The sequence below is a fragment of the Gavia stellata genome, chromosome 4 (genome assembly GCF_030936135.1).
Source record: "Gavia stellata isolate bGavSte3 chromosome 4, bGavSte3.hap2, whole genome shotgun sequence".
NCBI classification, from domain to species: Eukaryota; Metazoa; Chordata; class Aves; order Gaviiformes; family Gaviidae; genus Gavia; species Gavia stellata.
In genome coordinates this window covers 55784710-55805656 of record NC_082597.1, presented here as the reverse complement: position 1 = coordinate 55805656, position 20947 = coordinate 55784710, and the positions used below count along the sequence as shown (strand labels likewise).

At 46.2% G+C, this 20947-nt stretch overlaps 2 protein-coding genes across 4 annotated transcripts in view; one reads left to right on the top strand and one right to left on the bottom strand.

Moving 5' to 3' along the window:
• The first annotated feature begins 6931 nt into the window (after positions 1-6931).
• On the top strand, positions 6932-10639 carry LOC104263179 (cytoglobin-1). The gene is made up of 3 exons (XM_009819789.2): positions 6932-7026; positions 9029-9260; positions 10511-10639. The coding sequence occupies exons 1-3, from the start codon at positions 6932-6934 to the stop codon at positions 10637-10639; spliced, it is 456 nt and encodes a 151-aa protein (XP_009818091.1).
• Positions 10640-15996: 5357 nt separating this feature from the next.
• The window catches only part of LUC7L2 (LUC7 like 2, pre-mRNA splicing factor), a 38328-nt gene continuing 33377 nt past the window's right edge, over positions 15997-20947 (bottom strand). For 2 of the 3 annotated variants that reach the window (XM_059816389.1, XM_059816391.1), the window contains exon 10: positions 15997-20461. In XM_059816389.1, coding sequence (XP_059672372.1) covers positions 20269-20461 — 193 coding nt within the window. In that variant the 3' untranslated portion in view covers positions 15997-20268. The remainder of the gene's footprint in view (positions 20462-20947) is intronic. The other variant, XM_059816390.1, reaches the window with a different exon arrangement.

The window sequence follows — 20947 nt, the reverse complement described above, 5'->3', positions numbered from 1 at the left end:
CTCAAGGGAGAGCATGGCTTTAGTGGGAGGCAATAACTACTACAATAGAGAAGGAAAATGGACCATAAAGTCCATCATCCAGCCTTCTGCTCGCACAGGTAAACAGTTTGCCAGTCTGATTCTCTGGTTCCTTCCATTCCTCACCAACCACCCTTTCAGTCCAACACCTCTCTTTCTGTTGTATCTGACAGCAGGTTTATCTGCTGCTTTATCTCTTGCCCTTCTAGCTTAGCCCTGTTGCATCTCTGAACACAATATTCCGTACCACCAATATAATCATCTGTCCCCTACTGTGTTTGATACAAAGCTTCTGGACTGGTGTCTAACTTCCACATATACCAGGCCATAACTATTTCTTATAGCTTGATGTCTTCTTTCAGCTGCATCCTCTCTTCCTCTGATATCAGGTCTCTTTATCTGGGGCCCAGGTTTAACTCTGCCAGGCATGATAGTCAATGGATTTGAGTTTTCTTCAGAACATCACTTATATAGAGCGTGTATAATTAAAGAGCTCTTGTCCCAATCAAAATACTCTGTGAAGCAGTAACTCAGTGTAGTCTGGAGGCTTGCAGTGTTGTTTCCATTAAACCATTGGGTGGTTTGATCTCATTAACTGGGCAGATACAAATACCACTTTGTAACATTACAGATAGGAATAGTGCTTATGCGGCTGCCTGAGCCCCTCTCTGTCCAGCTGTGGGTACTCTCTACATCTCTGACTTGGGCTTGATATTTTCCATGTCCATAAATACTCATTTCTTTGCCTCCTGCTTACAGCACCTGTGCACAGGTTTAGCACAGTGTGGCCTGGGTGAGCCCAAATTTGTCCAAGAAAAGGATGTGATCCTGCAGCGTACTGGGTCTGGCTGGGGTGGAGTTAACCTTCTTCATAGCTGCCTTTATGCTGCTGGGTGATTTATGATCAAAATGGTGTTGATAGCACACCAATGTTCTAGCAATAGCTGAACAGTGCTTGCACAGCCGCAAGTCCATCTCTGTTTCTCACTCTGCCCCCGAGTGAGGAGGCTGGTGGGGGGACCAAGGGTTTGGGAGAGGACACAGCCAGCACAGCTGACTCCAACTGTTGAAGGGGATATTTCATAGCCTGTAACCTCATCCTCAGCAATAAAACTGAGGTGAGTTTCTCCAAAGTAGCTATTGCTTGGAGACTGGCTGGCCATCCGTCTGGTGGTAGGATGTGGTGACTACCTTTGCATCACTTGTTGGGGTTTTATTGTGGATTTTTTTTCCCCTTCACTAAGGGTGTAGAGTTTCCCTGCTGAACACCAGCCTGTCCCAATGCAAGTACTTGGTTAGCTGGATACACTGCATGAAAACTCAGCGCTGGCATCTTTATTAGCTGTAATGACTGTGTTAGAATCACTGCTAGCCATGTACTTAATGCTGTCAATCATTAAAGCAGCATTCAGAGGATTAATCTGTACATATACTATGCCCTATGATGTATAAAAGCTGAACTATTTTGAATGCATCGCATTTGTTTTCACATTTAAAATCTTAATGGACGCAGTAAAAGTATTCACAACAGAAACCTGTGTACATTTCTATCGAGTTAGATGGCACCTGTCTTTAATCTACGTGAGGGCAATTTTGGGTGGTTAGGTCCAATAAGCTGAGTACTTCTGCTTTTTTCTTACCCTTTGGACTTGGTACTTTCACCCATGCAAAGTGCAACACAGGTCCCCCTCAGCCCACTACCGCTCTCTGAATGAGAGAGAGAAGTGTGGTCTGGTAGCGGCTGGGAAAGCTGCACGCATCTCCCTCAGGTCTTTCCCACCTATATGCTGTGTGGGCTTTGGCATTCAGACACTGACACCAACAGTTGTGATTGCAGCTCATAATTTTGCTTGTTTTGATGAGCTAGTAATGTTGAACACCTGAGATACTGAGCACAGAGCAGATACCATTGTTTGTCACCTCTGTAAAAGCAGCGCTGAGTGTCAGCATCTCAAGCTAAGCATCCAAGAAACCTGGCAATACCTGCTATGGGGGGCTCTAACCTCAGGCTGATAGCATGGGGGGTGTTGGGAAAATAAGAGTTATAGCTGTGCCTGTGACTGGGGTATCAACAAGCTCTGCAGACAGCGTGATTGCTGCTGGATCCTAAATGGCTGGGCGGATAGAGAGCTGTCCATTTCTGTCGCTGGAGCTTGCTGGCTGCCTTCTGCCTGAAGCACTTGATTTCTCAGAAAACAAAAGGAAACAAACCCCACTTCCCAGAATCGCCATCATTTCCCTGCACGACAGCGGGAGGCACATCCTCTGCTTCCCTGGCTGGGGACAGAGCCAGGAAAAGCTTGGCTGCCATGCACAGCTCAAAACACCGCGGCTGTGCTCCCTGCTCGGGATTTCCCAGTGCTCTCTGCTTGCCCCGGCGTGACCCTGCCCGCTGAGGAGCATCCTGTCTGTGGCCAAGGCTGTCTCTGCAGTGCTGCCCAGCACCCCTGTTAGAAAATATTTCTCCCCATCCAGGAGAAATTACACTAAAGAGCATTCACTTCCTTTGGGATATTAAACAAAACAAACCATGGGAGAGGAAAAAGAAATAAACCAAGCATGCACCCTCTTCCCCTGCGGTGGGAGGGTGAGTGCTGGCAACTACGTGACAACTTTACGCCTAAACTGCAAATTTTTCACAGCAATACCATTTTAAGGCCAAAAAAAATAGGCTTCTGGAGCTTTATTGTTTCAATTTCTTGAGACCCCTGAGGTGTAGTACAGATGCGTATAACCCTATTAGATATGTCAAAACTTTGTGAGGTATTACTGTGTTCATCTTACAAGGACTCAGCAAATCACACAGGGGGAAAATAGACGATAGTTTTCAAAAACAGTAAAAGGTGAAAGGAAAAAACAGAAAAGCGTGTCACAGAGAGCACAGTGACATGCTTGAGGGCATCATTGTTCCTTTTGTCTATGCGGCAGGAGGTCAAGGACTGCCCTGTGCTGCTCACAGCCAGCCTGGCAACGGACAAAATTGACCCATTGCACCTCAAAACTGGACAAACTGGATGAGTTTACAGCGCTTCTGTGGAAACATGTTTAAGAAAGGGCAGTGAATGCTGAAAAAGGAGAGATGAGGCCAGGGCAGGAGGAGGCACAAGAGATGTGGCAGGGCAGGGGCAGGAGGGGCAGCAGAGCAGGAAGGGGATACGGAAGGAAAAGAGCTGCCTGAGCAGGGACAGAGGGAAGACACAGGTGCACCCGAAGGGACAGTGACCGGAGGAGTCAATACCGGAGCAGTTGAGTAGGACAGAAGGAGCAGTGAGAGCAGAGGGACCTCCACACGTGACCCCCAACTCCTGCACCACCCATGGTCTCACCAAAGGGCCTGGATGTAACCTGTGGCACAGGAGTGGGGGATCAGGGTGGGGGTAAGAGACGTGTCTAAGTGTTGGTTGGTTTGTTACTTGGCAATAAATTGATTGAAATTTCCCAACTCAAAATGGGTATTTTTTGGCTCATGACAGGATGTTTGAAAATATATTGAGAGAATGAGCGCCTTCGTAATACAATGTCTGAGACAAGATTGGGAATAGCAGAGGAGACATCCCCTACAGAAGCTGAGGTTTGCTTGTGAACTGCTGCAAACATTAACCAAAGGGGAGGGAAACAAAGAATGAACAAGGGAGATGAAAAGTAAAAGACTAAGAAAGCTAAGATGGAAGATGCATCCTTGAGCAATGTACATTGCTACCATAGCTCAGGCCAGAGCTCTGGGCTCACCACTGTGCTCCAGCTTATCCCACCGAGAAACGTCCACAGGAAGTCAGGGTGCACCGGGATCCACAAGGAGAACATGACACTTACAGAGAGGAGGAAAAGTTGCAAGCGAGTAATTGTACACATTCACATCCCAAAGAAAACACAGCTCTACCTCCATGCTCCAGACCTGCCTGAGCCCCTTTTCCCTTTAGCGGTTAAAATTGGTGCTGCTCTTTCTTCAGGAGCTCGCTCCCTCCCAGGCCACACATGACAAGCACCCACCACACGTTCTGCTCTCGGCCAAAAACTTGGTGCTTTCCCCACTGAGCTCCTCCCAGGCAGTTTTGGCTCCCAAGGCCTGGGAACCACCAACTCCTGCAGTGCTGTCCTCGCTCCTTCCTCTGCGTCCCTGTGCCGGCCACTGGGCTTGGCTGACTGGCATTTCCCTGGTTTATGTTTGCCTTCAAAGGGGCAGCGGTCCAGGCAGTACACTGTGTGTGCCCCCCTTGGGCCTCTCCTGAAATCTGGGACATTTTTCTGAGGATTTTGAGATGAGAAAGCAGAAGGCTGTGCCGCTTTCTATCAGAACACTCTGTTTGCTGTGGTGAAAAGGGAGAGGGAGGGAAGAGGGGGTTAGTTTTGATGAAGTCATTTGAGGCACCTCTTGGCAGTGGTGGGACACAACCCCACCAAGACTGATCGATCTCTGTGAGGTTGGAACCACCCCTTTCCTTCTGCCCCAGGGTATCGGGCTGGTTTTGGTCACTGGGCCACACATTTCTCCCTTGCACCTGTTCCTTCCCTCTTCTAAACCATCCCAAACAATACGAGGTTTTGTTTGTGCTCAGAGTCCAGCAGCAGCCGCAGTTCCTCAAGCCCCTTAGCCCTTTTTTTGTGTGTGTGTCCTGGACTTAACGAGAACATTCCTGCCAGAGGTTAAGCCCAGGCACTGCTTGCATAATCGAAGATTTTTTTTGCCTCCGGTTCCAAGTGACCGTGACAATAACAGGCCCGTACGCGCTGTCCGCAGCTCTGCACTGGCCCTTCTCCTGCCCCTTATCTCTTTCTCCCTCCCAGGCAGGTAGGGCTTAGGGATAGGACAGAAATCCCATCTGCAAGCCAGGAGGATTAGGGTAGCAAAATGCCTGTGCTTGCAGCCTGGATGTCCTGCACCCATTTATCTCCTGCGTTAAAAAGACACGGCTTGCCAGGGCACTGTGGCCATGGACGCTTTGCTCGTGCTGCCATCACTGTCCCCTCAATGGAGTCATTCTGGGCTCACAGGGCATGTGCAGGACAACCAAGGGATCAGGCCCAGCCAGCACGGGTTCATGAAGGGCAGGTCCTGCTTGACCAACCTGATCTCCTTCTATGACCAGGTGACCCGCCTAGTGGATGAGGGGAAGGCTGTCAGTGTTGTCTACCTGGACATTAGTAAAGCCTTCGACACCATTTCCCACAGTATTCTGCTGGAGAAACTGGAAGCTCGTGGCTTAGACAGGTGCACTCTTCACTGGGTAAAAAACTGCACAGAGAGTTGTGGTGAATGGAGCGAAATCCAGTTGGCGGCTGATCACAAGTGGAGTCCCCCAGGGCTCAGTTTTGGGGCTGGTCGTGTTTAATGTCTTTATCAGTGATCTGGATGAGGGGATTGAGCGCTCCCTCAGCAAGTTTGCAGATGACACCAAGTTGGGCGGGTGTGTTGATCTGCTCGAGGGTTGGAAGGCTCTGCAGAGGGATCTGGACAGGCTGCATCGATGGGCCCAGGCCAATTGTATGAGGTTCAACAAGGCCAAGTGCCGGGTCCTGGACTTGGGTCACAACAACCCCATGCAATGCTACAGGCTTGGGGACGAGTGGCTGGAAAGCTCCCCCGCAGAAAAGGACCTGGGGGTGTTGATTGACAGCCGGCGGAATATGAGCCAGCAGTGTGCCCAGGTGGCCAAGAAGGCCAATGGCATCCTGGCCTGTATCAGAAATAGTGTGGGCAGCAGGAGTAGGGAGGTGATGGTGCCCCTGTACTCGGCGCTGGTGAGGCCGCACCTCGAATCCTGTGTTCAGTTTTGGGCCCTTCACTACAAGAAGGACATTGAGGTGCTGGAGCGTGTCCAGAGAAGGGCAATGAAGCTGGTGAGGGGTCTGGAGCACAAGTCTTATGAGGAGCGGCTGAGGGAAGTGGGGTTGTTCAGTCTGGAGAAGGGGAGGCTGAGGAGAGACTTCATCGCTCTCCACAATTACGTGAAAGGAGGTTGCAGTGAGGTGGGTGTTGGTCTCTTCTCCCAAGTGACTAGCGACAGGACAAGAGGAAATGGCCTCAAGTTGTGCCAGGGGAGGTTTAGACTGGATATTAGGAAAAATTTCTTTACTGAGAGAGTGGTGAGACACTGGAACAAGCTACCCAGAGAGGTGGTGGAGTCACCATCCCTGGAGGTGTTCAAGGAACGTGTGGACGTGGCATTGCGGGACATGGTTTAATGGGCATGGTGGTATTGGGTTGATGGTTGGACTTGATGATCTTAGAGGTCTTTTCCAACCTTAATGATTCTGTGATTCTTTGGTGATGCCTCCCACCCACCTGCTACCGAGGCCAGGAGCAGTGCAGGGTGAGCCCCTGCTGAACCAGAGGGCTGTGCAGAAAGCAGTGACCGTGGCATGAAAGCAGGACTGCAGAGAGTTGCCAGAGCTGGAAACGGGATCTTTGGACTGAAGGAGCAAGAAGTGCTGGGAAGAGGGGATAGCCGGGCACCATGGTGCCCCCAGCACAGCAGCGCTCTTGGGAGCAAACCAGAAAAATTACTGCTTGGGCAGGGATCACTCTTGGGAAAGAGAAGCCAAGCACTGGCCTTGGCAGGGGTGAGAAGGGAGGAGAACTGATCTTTTTCTTCCCTACTGAAAACTCCCTTTTTTCCCTTCTCTCCTCGGACAGCAAGGTATTTGCTCTGGCATCTGATGCCATGGCAAGAGTGCTAGTCCTCCCTCCTCATGTGGTTGGTTTCTTTCCTGATTAAAAGTGATTAGGCAGCCCTAAAGCCTGCAGAAATGTGACTGAGGAGAACGGAGACAAAGAGTCCATTCAAGACCTTTTAAATCCCCAGGGCAGTATTTAGAGAGCCCCGAGGAGAGAACTGGAGCAGAACCACCCCTCCAGGACCTCCCTGTCCTTCTCCCTCCTGCTGTGCCCTTCGTTGCCAACGTCTCCTCCACCATGTCGTTCTCTGAAGCAGAGGTGCAAAGTGCCCGTGGTGCCTGGGAGAAGATATATGTGGATGCTGAGGACAACGGGACAACTGTACTGGTCAGGTAAGGAAAGATCCCATCCCACTGCTACCCCAGAGGCTTGAAGAAGGAATGGAAAGAAGGATGGAGTTACCACCTAGGAGCACGTCTTGATGTTTTTCATGCAGTTCTCGCTGGGAACATTTTGGTTTGCTGTGGTTTATCCCACCTCAGGGAAGATAGAGGGAAGAGGAAAGACCCAGACAAAGAAAAGTAAAAGGAGGAAGGGGGTAGGAAAGGAAGAAGAGATGAGAACAGTTTCTTCACTCCACCCATAGGTAAAGAAAAGAAGGTGTGGTATGAAAGAGAATGGGAACAAAACATGGGCCCTATTTCCCTCTTTCCCTTACCTCTAAACTCCTTCAATTATTATTTTTTTTAACTTACATGTCCTCAATATTTCTCTTCTGATACTTCTTCAGCCTTTCCAGTTCAGAGCCCCTCTGTTTCATTGTATTGTACCCTTCTTGTGGTCTTTCCTCTCTTAGTTTTCACTCTGTTTTCCTCTCTTCTTCCATAAGACAGAAGTTTCTGCTAGTCACCTTTCACCTCTCTCAGCTAGGACTTACGTCACCTCCATATGCACTGATCAGTCCAAATACTATTTCTGGTTTTCATACCTTTACCCCTCCCTCTGGCTTTCTCATGTATCACATCTTGTGCCTGGATCAGCCTCAAAAATTGTTATGTACTGCTCTTTCCTTCTGCAGTCTACACAACCTGAGTATAGTTAGGGTCAGAAATGCAGCTATAAAATGCTAGTAGCATCCAGTGGCTTGGCTCTAGAAAGTTTTGCTTTAGTGTCCTACAGCCTCAGCCCTGCCTTTAGAGAAGTTCTGGGCTCCCCAGTACAAAAGAAACATGGACATACTGGAAAGAGTACAACGAAGGGCCACAAAAATGATGAAGGGACTGGAGCATATCTCTTATGAGGAAAGGCTGAGAGAGCTGGGACTGTTCAGCCTGGAGAAGAGAAGGCTCAGGGGGATCTTATAAATGTATATAAAAACCTGAATGGAGAGTGCAAAGAAGGCAGAACCAGGCTCTTCTCAGTGGTGCCCAGGAACAGGACCAGAGGCAATGGGCACAAACTGAAAGACAGGAGGTTCCCTCTGAACATCAGGAAACACTTTTTCACTGTGAGGATGACTGAGCACTGGCACAAGTTGCCCAAAGAGCTGTAGAGTCTCCCATCCATGGAGATATTCAAAAGCCGTCTGGACATTGTCCTGGGCAACTGCCTTGACTAGGGGGGTTGGAAGAGATGACCTCCAGAGTTCCCTTCAAGCCCAACCATTCTGTGACTGTGAAATGCAATCTGGAATTTGCTATTGCTATTTCAGGTGGTTAACTGGTTTACCCAATGGAGTGAACTGCTTTTTTAAGAGCTGGACCAAGATGACTGTAATTGATGTATTATAAAAGGCAATTCCTTTACAAGTGGCATTGAATTGTGTTACTTTTGAATAAACAAAATGAACAGTACCCGGTACTCAAACAACAATCCATCACAGGCAGTAAGAAAGCTTTGGGATGGACTCTAGGAAGGGGTTCATTAACAAAACCAATAGTAGGGTTTCTCCATGAAAACACCCACTGAGAGCACAGTGGATGTATCTGCTGTACAGAACATCTTTGGGAATATCATGCTGACACGCTCACCCCGTGTGAACACACTCCCACTTCTCTGTGGATTTTATCTCCACCTAACACTGAGTCAACACTGAGGAAATGTTTACTTTAGAAGAAGTGGAATAAATGCGGGGTAGGTAGGTTTTAAGGTGGGGTGAGCAAAGGGAAGTGCCCTGGGGAGAGGCGAGGGAGGGGACAGGCTGCCCTGGGCACAGGGGGTGTGCACAGATGGGAAGGGCAAAGGAGAACCAAGAAATGCAGGGGAGAGAGGTGTCTGTTCTAATAAAGAGAAGGAAAAAGGGCAATAAACACATAAGGCAAGGCCTGGAACATGATGCCATATCTTCATCAATGCCTTGGTCTACAAATTAGGACGTCTCTCATTTCTCAACAGGATGTTTACCGAGCACCCAGACACCAAGTCCTACTTCGCACACTTCAAAGGCATGGGCTCTGCCGAAGAGATGAAACAGTCAGATCAGATCAGGGGCCATGGCAAGAAGGTTTTCACCGCCATCAACGACATGGTGCAACACCTGGACAACTCCGAGGCTTTTCTTGGGATAGTGAACCCACTTGGCAAGAAGCATGCCACCCAGCTGAAGATTGACCCCAAAAACTTTAGGGTGAGCCAGCAACTATCTTCCCAGGGGGTATAATTGTGATGGGAGGATATCTTCCACTTTGAGAGGTAGAACTGAGGGAAAACAGGCTTTATATATATAAATATATATGTGCTTCAGAGAGTGGAGACAGTGGAAGGTGAGACAGCTGATGGTGGAAGACAGCAGGAATGAGAGATCTGGCATCTGTTGGGAAGAAGGCTGTGCAGCAGATGTGATGCAGGCAGGTCTGCTCAGGTGGGAGCTGCAGAGCTGCCCACAGGTTGTAGTGGGTTTTCTCAGTGCAACAGGATTCCCACACTGGTCATTTAATAACAAGACACAGAAAAGCAGCTTAACACTGGACTTCAGCCTTTGTTTTCTATTTTTCTTTAGTAACAGGAACTGAGTTTTTCTAGGACAACTAAACCAGCTGTTATTGAGCAACAATGGCAACAGCATTGCTATCACTAAACAAACAGAGATAATAAATACAGGATCAAATGACTTGCCCAAGTCCACCTAAGGTCACTAGCAGAGTGCATTTATAACTGTTTTATCTGCCTTACACAGCACAAAATGCAAAAGGAGGCACCTTCTGGCAAAGGTCACTCAGGCACCAGGAAGGTGGTTTTCCAAAGCAGTGGGCCCAGTTTTCAGTAAGTGGGAGAATAAGTGAGAATTTCTGCCAGGAGAGATCCTGAAAAGATTTTTTCAGCGTAAAGATGGACACAAAATAATAAATGCTGCACAGAAAAGGAGTTGAGGCTTCAAAGTATAGCATTTACCTAGCAGCTCTAGGTCTAAAGACATGCAAACCCTCCTTGCTACAGAGTGCTAGATAGCTGAGCAAGAAAGATTAGGAAGAAACTTAACCCCCAAACCATGTATTCCATAGGTGTCCAACACGGGGCTCCTCATGGCCTCTAAACGTTTGGGACAGTCCACTGCCAGGAGAAGGACTGCAGTAGATGGACCAAGTGAACTGGTCCTGTACAGTAGTCTTTAAGTGACTGTGTATATGGATGCAGTCAACATTAACTAGATACAGGATAGTTAAAAAAGCCAGTAGTGACCGCATTTTTTGGTGAGTTGTATAATGTACCTAATTTTCCACAACCTATTTCCAGCTTCGCATGCTATATGCTACTGAATTGTTTTTGCACCCCCCTACCACTCTCCAAGAATCCCAACTAAAAATACATATTTTGTTCTTATGCTTCTAATGTGGAGGCAAGTTCACAGTAGTTGCTTCTTCCCTTCTCCTTGTTTAGATTATCTGTGACATTATCTTGCAACTGATGGAGGAGAAATTTGGTGGAGACTGCAAAGCTTCCTTTGAGAAGGTGACCAATGAAATCTGCACTCACCTGAACAACGTCTACAAAGAGGCAGGTTGGTGAGGATGTGCAACCTCCAGGCTCTTTGAACGTCTCACCAACACTGATTTGTTGCTTTTGGGCCTCCAGGCACAGTTGGAAGAATGAAAAAGTAAAAAAAAAAAGCAAGAAAAAGGCTTATATAATGTAGATATCAATGTCAATAATTTCCTTAGCAAACTGAGTTTCTACAGTTAAATAAAACCCGCAGATACATCAAAGCCAACCAACAAATCCTGATGTGCTTTGCAGCTTTAGTGCTCCAGATGGGTTCCTCTGGCCACCATCCTTGAAGACTACATTTTAAGATGATGACTTTAAGGTTGCTATTCCTTAGAGAAAGACTTGCTCCTTCCAGCAGCACCAGCCCAGACAGGCACCAGCAGCTCTTCATCTCAGCTGCCACCTCTCCATCCTCATGAATGTCAAGCAGGAAACCATTTTGAAGCATCTCCTGGGACTTTGTAGAGGTCATTATTTAAGAGGCACGGGTGTTGTTTCGTGTTTGGACTAAAACAATGTGGGGAGTGGTGTATGGGAAAGACAAACGTCTGAGAAAGACATGGGGAAAGTCCCGTCCTGCATGAGCCAGCGGAGTTCCCCAACCTGGGGAGAGGTTTCTCAGGGCAAGTTTCAGCCCAAGGGATGGCAGTGCTGAATGTGGTCACCAGTGGGTCCCTCTGGGCAGGGATGAACATCTCCAGCACGTGGATTTCACGGTGCTACTCCCAACAAATTGCTCTGGCCACGTACCTGGTAGTGGGCAATGGTACCAAGCTCACGAGCTCCTGTGCTACTCAAAATGCATCCGACAGGGAGGTTGCTGCCCTGCTGAGTGGGCTGCGTGGCGGGCTCAGCTCAGCGTGGGATTTCTACAGCACTGCCCTCATCCTGTCCTGTCACATGGCCTGAGCCTCCCTTCAATGGTAACCGAGTCCCGAACTCTAATTGCTTTTCCTTGTATTCCTTAGACACGGTGAAATCATCAGCTAGTAACTTCAAATAACTACATGCCGCTTTGCTTCAGTGTAATGCAATAAACACAGAGCAAGCAGACGCGTCCTCTCTTTTGCAGCACAGAAAAGGCACGTGTGGTGTGCAGGAGCAGCAGCTGGTTACAGTGCATGGTTACTGGTGGTACTGGGGGGTTTACCGAAACCAGCTCAAGCTCCCACCCAGGCGCCCATCACGCTTTCAGTAATCAGGCTCCTTGGGTGGTAGGAGGGCAAGCTCTTCACTTGACCATGAAACAATGGTTTTGTAAACAGCTAAAAATGCAGAATTTTCCTTCATTCAAGGTGTAGTTTCCTCACCCATGCCATTTGTTTGGCAAAGGATGCTGAAATCCCAAAGTCCCTAAGATGAACTCTTGCTGGAGAGGGAGGATGGGGCAGGCTGCTTTATTTGATTTGGTATTTTATTCAGCTTGGGGAGAAGGGGAAGCATATTGCACAGTCGTCAAGTATTGTAAGAATAGACCAAGACTTGTAAAAAAGTATTGATAATCTCAAATACCTTTGAGGGAGTACAAGTAATTAACACTCTGAAAAGCTTAAAACAATTTCCTCTTTTTATTTATTTGCTTTAATGCATGTTAAGAGCACTATTTGCCATGACGACGGTTAGCTGTAATGACATGCTCATCATTGCCATAGATACCCTGGGCTGATAGGGGCCTGAAAACACTGGCCAATGGTTTAAGGCTCTTGTGTTCCCTGCTCCTGTGATGAAGCACAGCAGAAGCAAAGCGTGAGAAACAAACCAAACTCAGGCTTAAGTAAAGAAGGAGTTATTTTTTAAATCCATTTACAAAGTGGGGACACATTAAATTTTAAAAATTTGTATGATGTGAGTGGTTTAGGAGTACATGGCATTTATTTTTTTGTTTATCTGAGATTTCAAAGGACAGCAGGAAGCTTTCCCAACAGAGACTAGATTGGACAGCGTCCTGAGATTGAGGATACCTGAGCTGAATTCCCAGTTTTCCAGTAGCTTCACTGCACAATCCTGTCTGACTTCCCTTGGACCTCACTGTGCCTCTGCAAAACAGCAACATTCATGTACTTGGAGGGAAACCAAACATGCTCATTACTTACTGAACCAGTAAATACGTGGTGCTATACATACTGTATGCATTCTTAGGGATAACTTTGATCCTGTGAAGAGAAACCTAAGGAAAACATCGTACCTAAAGGTAGCAGGAAGAGACTTCCCATGGAGCACCACCACTGAGTGGGGCCAAGGCCCTCACACTAAGCTTCATGGTTTTCTTAGAGCCCGTGGGAAATCAGGAAGGTCTGGGTGAGACGACAAATCTGTGATGTAGCACAGGTAGTATGACACGTGCCTGTGACAGGCTAAATCAGCTAAGTGCCGTGGAGTCATCCTTGTGTCTGACATAATCCAGAACAGTGCAAACACATGATAAATACTGAGAAAGGGGAAGAGGATTGAGAGGGAGCTCATGGAGGAAGTTTATCCCTTCAGCTAATAAAATTTAAGTGCTTTGCCAGTGATGTTGCTGGAGGAAAAAACATCCCCACAAGCAAAATTTGACCTTGCAGAGACAAGCGAACACTTTCCTGGTTCAAAGTATTACCCAAACACTATAAAAACACCTAGGTACTTAAATTCAGTTCATCGACTTCGTTGAGTGGACTTAGACCTTCCACTGGAGGCAGCTTTGGGAAAGAATAAAGAATAGAAAATAAATAAAGGATCACAGGCAAAGAGATGAGAGAAATTTAACTTGAAAAAACTTCGTTCACTGTGGTGACAAAGCATAAGCTTACCTGGAGGAAGGTGCATTTGCAAGGCATCCCTGTACAAATACAAATCAATGTTGGGATAAAATCCAAGAGTCCGGTGGTGGGCGACAGCATCATGAAATCACCGAGACAAGGACTACAAACACACGAAGGCAATTTGAAATGACAGGGAGTGTATTACAGAAGTAGTTAACTTAGCTGTCGAGGCATTTAAGCCTAATAATTTTCTTGCTAGAGAGTCTGAGCCAAGCAGCCTTCCTGCCCCTGCTTGGAGCATGGGTAGTAGGGAGGCTCAGTGAGGTGAGCAAGAGCTGGTAGGTCATCTCAGATATCCTGGGACTGCCCAGAGAGGGGACCAGAGAGCTTGCAGAGGATTTGGGGAAGCTTCTAGGAAATCCTTCTAGCAGGGTACAGAGGAAAACCTTCCCCTGCAACCACTCTTCCTGCTGGGAGGTTGTTTGCATTATTGATGATGGAAGTGAAGGGCTGCTTGATCTCCTTTGCTGTAGAGCTGTGGGCATAGGTACAACCCTCAGAGGTGTTGCTTTACACTGAAAGAGTAGGGGCTGCTTCTATTTGCCGTTTAAAACACCTAGTGATGGGTAGAAGGCAGTGAAGGTACCGCCCAGGCGGGAACAGGCTGGGAGCAGCAATGTTTCTACCCTGTGCTAGGTGCCAGGGTGGTCGCTTCTGTTGGAGCCAGAGAGGAGCAGGGGAGCCCTGTTAGACTTTCAAGTCACCTACCTGGTTAAACAGAAGGTACCACAAGGCTCATAATGGCACAATGTGTGATGAGAAAGGATTGCTGCCTAAGGAGGATCACACTGAGATAAGACAAGTGAGTTGTAATGTCTGAATTGGCACTAGGAGCCAGTGGTCCCTGGAAGAACGGAACAGCCACCGAATTCAAATGCCCGCCCATCAGGCATGGTGCTCAGGCATCTCGTAAAAGCACCGGTGTGACTCATGCTGCAAACCAAACCAAAAAAGCCCCCAGACCTATTCTAACCTTCTCAGTTTTCAACATTGTAAAATATCTCTTTTTTTTTCATTACATAATCCTGCTAGGGAAAGGCGATGTTAGAGAACATGCCTTTTTTTCTTTACCTTTGCTAAAGCTAATATAGAGTTAACGAATATCTGTAATTAAAATATCACTGAGGCTCAGTTAACTTTATATGCCATACCAGAGCGCTTCTGATTTATGCAGTGGGGTGGGTTTGGGCCACTTCAGTGCAGGGTTATACTGATCAGATTGCACATGGTCAGCATCAAACAAGCCTAAGACACACAGGAGTGATTTTTTTTTTCCTGGTGTGAGCCAGCAGCATCTTAGACTGAATTGTTTGCTTACTCAGTGGACAGTAAAAATAGCAGCCCTGTTGTACCACAAGAACATTTTGTATGCTTACTTAGAGAGCCCAGGCTTCTGCTTCTGATGTCGCTGGAAGCACTTCCTCAGGAGGAAGCACTGCTGTGGTGTCCCTCTCGCAGGCAGCAACACGGTGCTTCACCTCCCCCCTGCACAACCACATGGGAGCAGACGAATCAGGGACACAGTGCTGGTGATGACAGTGATGCTGATCTCCCTCCAGCCTCCCCAGGCTGTCTACCAAGGACACCTAGCAGCCGCTGACCACTGCCATCAGGCAGAGCAGGCTGATCCCGACATCACACCGGAACTTACCATTAGCATGGGCCACCAGCAGAGCTTTGCATGGGTGTACAAGCAGAGGCAGAATTCTAGGACAAGGAAGCCAATGGCTCTGAAACATCAGAGCTGACACCTGGATTACGGTCCCACCCTCCATCAAGTCAGCAGTTGCCCTTGCCTGTTGGAAATCAGCAGTTCTTTACTCCTGTTGCTTTGTTGCAAACCAGTTTGAGCTTAGGGAGATGGCAGCACTTTAACGGTACAGTAGTTCAACGCAAAGTCCCCAACCTAGTTATCAGCTTCTAGTGATGGATATGCAGAGGCTCGAGCAGGCCTTTGATGCTGGTGGTGCCTGAGAGCTGGTGCTATGAGAGTCTGCAGCCCCTCTGAGCCAGCACCAGGAACAATGTCTAACCTTTGTGCTCCTGAGTGTCACCATCAATACTTTGCTAGTCAGCATTCAACAGACCACTTCAGCCTGGGAAAGGGCTGTACAGCCACGGCAGTTCCTGCTATCCATCAGGCCCTTTTTGACCTTGCCAGTGGCCAGCCCTGCTTTAGTGCTAGCTAATCCCGACTCCCTGAAGGTGCCTTTCCTAGGACTCTGCTTGCCTGCGGTGCTCTGCGCAGCACTACCGAGAGCCTGGGGAAGCGGTTTGGGATTGCGGTTTCCCCAGCAACAGAAGGTGAAAAGCCAGAGCCCGGAGAGACAAGTCATGAGAGAATTTTCTAATTGCCCGCTAACTGTCCATTACGTGCCTGCAGAAGGGAAAGTGGGGATGAGGAGAGCCTGGGGTAGAAACAAACATTTCTTCCTCTCTTCCCCTGTATTTCCAGCTGCTGGAAACTCCTGCCCAGCAGTCCACTGCTTCCCAGTTTTGCAGGCTGCAGTGAAAGCCACATCTCTAGGTCTTACTGAAAAGAATTAAAGAATTGCATGAGCAGTAACAGTGCAAGAATTTATTAAGAAGCAAGTAGAAAAAAAATGACCAAAGCAAAAAACAAAGAGCAAGAACCATACAGGACTGAATGAGTATCGCATTAACACTTTTTATGAGCCACTGTATCAGGAGAAACTAACCTCTACTGTTCGCTGAACAAGGGACAACTATACTGAGCAGGGTGGGATGCAAAATGTGGAATGGAGAATAGTAAACCAGGGGGGGTTATCAGGTGCTGCAGACCTTTACACAACACACTGCACACTGCCATCACCTCTGGCACATAGCTTTTCCTGCATTTATACTTTAATGCTGACTGCAACTGCGATCTGCTTGAATCTGTAACAGACCTGGAGGAGACAGCACACATCTCAGAGTCTCTTCAGCACCACAGGAGCTTCTTGTTGTGATACCGTGTTCCTATAGCTAAACCCATTCATTCGGGTTTACCCACCCATGCCTTCAGTTGCCTTGCAACTGGTGTCTTAAGACAAGTTGCTATCATTCTCCCTTCAGCTAAATGGATAATCCCTGCCCCAAGGCTATTTAAGGTTTGCACAATCATCCATTTGCAGTGGCTTAGGGGGTTGGTTCACCTATTTTCTCCCGCTGCCCCTGGAGCAGGATGGAAGGTACCTGAAAGACGCGACCTGGTGCAAGATAGATCGGACAGACAGAGGGGCTCCAGGGCTAGGGTTTGCACTGTAGCAACAGGAGGATAAATCCCAGACCTGCTACCTGACAGAAGGCAAGAGGACAGCTTTGTTAGCAAGTCTAATGGTGGGTAATGCGATATAGCTGCACCAGGCCAAGCACCTCTTTGCGTGGCAATGTCACTGTTTTACTGTATGGTTCCTCCTGCTCCAGCGGGAAAAGCAACTCACATACACTCAGGAGGACCTAATTTCTGGTAATGTGCCATCCTCTAGCTGCTTACTACCTTAATATTCTTCTGTTTCGTGTTCCCCTGACTAATCCAGAGTGAGAGCTTTCTGAGATACAGGAATAATGCTTGCCAGCTCACCGCATTTTAAACACTTCAAATAAATTAAATAATCTACTATTTTCATTCAGTTTGTACACCTGCAGTCTGATAAAAATTGCTATGAAGCTACAACTGCATCAACAAAATTTCAAATATGAGACGCTTGGCTGCAGCACCCTTAGGTTCACTCAGGAGCTCCATTCCCTTTCCAGGCTGCAGTAAGCCTCCTTGCAGGAGAGGGAAGATATTTTCCTTTATCAGGAATGGCCTCAAAACACTCTCAGCACTCAGGGCCTCTCAAGGACCTGGAGACCTGCGAGATCTCCTAGCAAAGTCGCAGCAGTACAGATCACTACACAGATTACTGCACAGCAGCATCCCCCACGACCTCCTGTGGGTCTAGCACCCCGCCTCTGTCTCTCTCAATCTCGTAAGAATCAATAGTGGAACAAACAATTGAAGGGAGAAAAGCTGGGCAAACAGGCTTGGTGTGAGAAGTCCTAAGTACAGTGCAGACAGATGATACTTAGTGTGATGTGAACCTAGTACAATCCATGGCTGTAGGACATATTTGATCTGGGTTAGTGGGTTGAGTGGCTTGATCTTCTGAATGATCTCGTCATTGTATTTATGATCTGGTTCTAGACCAGAAGTCAGATTTAACAATTGCTGGTCCATTTACTGAAGACTGGGAAATTAAAGACAAGTAATGAAGCCCAAACTATTTGATTGGTGTCAAAGTTCTTTCCCTTATATGATGCAGCAGAGATGGACAGAGATTTATTTCCTCCAGATCCTTTTCATAATCATTTTGACCATGCAAACTAATGTCAGTCAGTACCACTCTTCAGCTGTCCAGCAGGAAATATACAGGTGATGAACACCTCAGTTTCACCCGCCTGGAAATTAAGGTAGCTTGGTTCTGATGGAAGGGTGGAAGATCCTTACTAACTCAGGCACAGCTAATAAAGCAGTCTCCCTTTCTGGTAGATGTTCCAGATCTCTTCCATCAAAAGAAGTGTGTTTCATCAATCACTTTAATTCAGTTCTCTTCCTAACTGCATTCCAGTCCTCATTTCGACATTAGGCATGTATTTCCACATGTAATTCAGATTATTTTATCAGGATAGCAGAGGCAAGACTTACCTTCTCTCTGTTTAACGTTAGTGTGGTACTTGGATACTATGAAGCTCAGCACCCCATGAAAACCTATGAATAAGGAAAGGCCCAAATCCAATCACTCTTTCATCATTAAATTCAAAAGTAGTTTGTAACATCAATGGCATATCCAGAATTTGCTAGTAAGGAGTTTAAGCAGTATTTTGTCACAGTATGCAAATCCCACCCCCCTGCCCCTTACAATACATTTCTATTTGCTGGCTGCAGGGGGAGACAGGTCCTCAGTATTTCTGGAATATTTTTATTCCAGAAAGGAATTACAAAAGAGTTAGCAATCCACTCACTGGCAGTTCTGCTACGCAAGATGCATCTAGAAATGACTGTTCACCTTTTGTCACACTACCAACTAGAATTCCATTAACAAAGGTGTGACACAGTATGCTCATGCTAGAGGGACAAACACTGGTAACTAATTGGGCCACGCAGGAAATCACAACATTCCCAGGAAGGAAACTCACACTCAGATTTCAAATAGATAAATAAAAAGTGTTAAGTAAATACCCATCATTATTACAGTATTTCTTCAGGAGTTTAAAGTGACGTGAATTCAAGGTGGAGGGTATGTGCTACGTTGGATACAAGTCCTTGCTGAGATGCTAAAGTCCTGTTCTAGCTTTCACTGCCAGCCAAAATACTGCTAAATCATCTGCCGTGTTAGAATTATCACCCATGTGTTCGGACCATACTGAAGGGGCTACAAAAGAGACATTGAGGAAAAATGCACACACTGAATTTATAGTGATATTATATACCCATGATCAGCTGGCCTACAGAGGCACCTGGACTAGTGAGGTACAGAGGAAAGTCTGCAGAACCTGCTGAAAATGCCAATAAATCATTACAAACACTGCTTTTAAGCATCACTGCTAAGTAACTCAGTGGTGCTATCTCAAGGAGGAGAGCTTGCCCATCTCTAAATTCTCCTGTGTGAGGGTAGGGCGTATCTTAATAATTTATATGCTCCAAAGTGCTTTCAATCTGACAGAATCGACAGCAACCCCTTTGTGTTAAGGCAGCTTGCACCTAAATGAAATACTGCTTTTCGAAATTGAAGTCATTAAGGTGTTAGTGGTTGTGCTATGATCATTATGATTCCACATATTTTTGCCTTTGAAGATCTTAGGACAGTCAGGATTGTAATCAGAAAGACTGCTTCTCCTAGAGCACATGTGGATGTTAAAAACTCTTAATAACCAAATGCTAGTTTTTAAACGACTGAACTGCTAAATAAGCACCTTAAGAGACCAGTATATCCTTGTTAACTTATTGGACAATGTGGTTTCCTTTTTTATTTTTTTTATTTTTTTGTTCTTATTTTTTGTTTGTCATTGCTGGTTTTTTGTTTGTATTTAATACAATTAAGGATGTGCCATTTACACCCCACAAGAAGAAGCAGAAAGAGTCCTTATGGAAAAAAAACAAATATATTGAACACATACCAATCAAATGGTACAGATATGGGACTGGCTTTGATTTCAAAATTTAAGTAGAAATAAAAAAGATGTAATGCAACAGCTGTTCAATTTCCAAGTCTAAATAGGCACTGTAAAAAGACATTTTCGCTTTCTCCAGCACACATTCCTGTCTAAATGCTCCCACTGTAATCAACTCCTAGGTTCCCAAACAAAAAAGTCACTGGGAACATAACCTCAGAGTAAAAGTTAATATCCATCCACCCACCCTCTTACAAAAAAAGCAAACAAAAAAATCCCCCAAAATACAACCTTTCAATGCTGCTGTTTTGACTGGAGCAGAATTGGAGAATTTATAAAGGTTCAAAAGCACCCAAGGCAAGTAGTACAATATAATTTGTTCACTAACTTGTATCGGAAAGGAGATTAAAAACATTGAGATCTGCATCTTGGTACATAAAACTGTTGTCCTGAATAAAGAGAAATCTTTCAGAGAAGTTTTACAACTTGGTGGAAGTCCAGGACCCAGCTTTAGGCATCATTAATTGATGGGGTTTAATTCTGACTTGGTTATAACCACTTTTATATACTGTACATCTACCCTAGTTGGATCAGTGTCAGGAACTGCTCACTGGTGTCCCTTTGAACAACTGTAAACTAAACCATAGTATGCAACTCCATAGGAAGCTAGAGATCAGGTGAATATACAGCCAATTATATCTCCCCTGCTTCACGCTCTTCTGAGCTCCTTGGGTCTTCCGATCGGCCATTAGCACTTTCATAAGAACGTTTCTTGTCTTTGAAATCTCGTGGTGACCTCTCTCTTGAGCTTCTATCTTTATCACGTGATGTTCTATCACGATCTCTTGAACGTTCTTTGTCTCTGGAAGATCTTTCTTTTGAGGATCTGCAAAGTTCAATAAATTTGAGAATTCAAGTTAGTCACAAATCTGTAGCTATCAAACAACATTTTGATTTTATATTTTTCTTCTTTTTCCAACCAACTGTAGATTTATATAAATAGAAGCATATGAGAAGACATCAGAAATTTTTCTACTTTTCTCCCTTTCCTACTTCTGAATTCAAAAGACAAATATTGACAGAGGCAGAATTTAATCTACATTTATTACAAAGCCCAGATTAAGGTCAATGGGCTTCACTCTTATTTTCAACCCCACCCTCAAGCTTGCATTAACAGAAGTTTAACTGAAATTTCTCATCTGTAGGCTAGACATTCTTTTCAAGCTAGAGACTCCCTCAGACGTATAAATTGCAAACTTAAAAAACGTGTTTAAAAATGGGAGTTTTAGTAACAGCATGGGGAAATTAACTTGTGTAATTCTAAAATAAGGCTGTTGCATGACAAATAAAAAACAAATCTGGAATCTGTGCT